Source organism: Arachis ipaensis, chromosome B04 (assembly GCF_000816755.2).
Source record: "Arachis ipaensis cultivar K30076 chromosome B04, Araip1.1, whole genome shotgun sequence".
In the NCBI taxonomy this organism is placed as follows: Eukaryota; Viridiplantae; Streptophyta; class Magnoliopsida; order Fabales; family Fabaceae; genus Arachis; species Arachis ipaensis.
Window position 1 is genome coordinate 99766733 of NC_029788.2, and position 544 is coordinate 99767276.

Consider the following 544-nt stretch of genomic DNA (forward strand, 5'->3'; position numbering starts at 1 on the left):
GATAAACTAATCAAATTTTAAAGATGAATTGAAAATGTATCATTTTTCTAATAATATTTATAAATAATCATATCAAAATCTAATCTCTACATTTTTTTTAAAAAATACATATCTAATAGTTGGTTAATCTTTTCATGTTTTAAAATATTTGAGTACTTATTTGTAATTCATATCTTTTGATATTATTTTATCACGGTATTATTTTCGGTAGTCTTTTTTCATAAAAAATGAAAAAATAATTTTGGTCGTTTGACATATCTAGACATGCTTGTTAGTTATCATTTGGAAAAATAATTGTGAAACGACAATAAGATAGATTACTATAATTTGTATCCTTGTGTTACCTTTTCAGTATTATCATTCTTTGAAAATATACATATTAAAATACATGAACATTTATGTGCTTGTTAGGGGTACACGTATAATGCATGAAATGAGTTTAACATAAAAATCTTTCTTTACATAACATAGGCAGACATAGTTTTGAGAGGATACGCTGGTTGGAATTCAAGGCGTGCTCTTCAGGTTCTGGATCAAGTTTTTC

General features: G+C 25.0%; 1 protein-coding gene across 1 annotated transcript in view; it reads left to right on the forward strand.

Annotated features, from left to right (window-relative positions):
* Nucleotides 1-544, forward strand: part of LOC107636763 (GDSL esterase/lipase CPRD49) — a 9356-nt gene that overhangs the window by 1332 nt on the left and 7480 nt on the right. The window contains exon 2 of the mRNA XM_016340252.2: nt 472-544. Within this exon, the coding sequence (XP_016195738.2) occupies nt 472-544 (73 nt within the window). The remainder of the gene's footprint in view (nt 1-471) is intronic.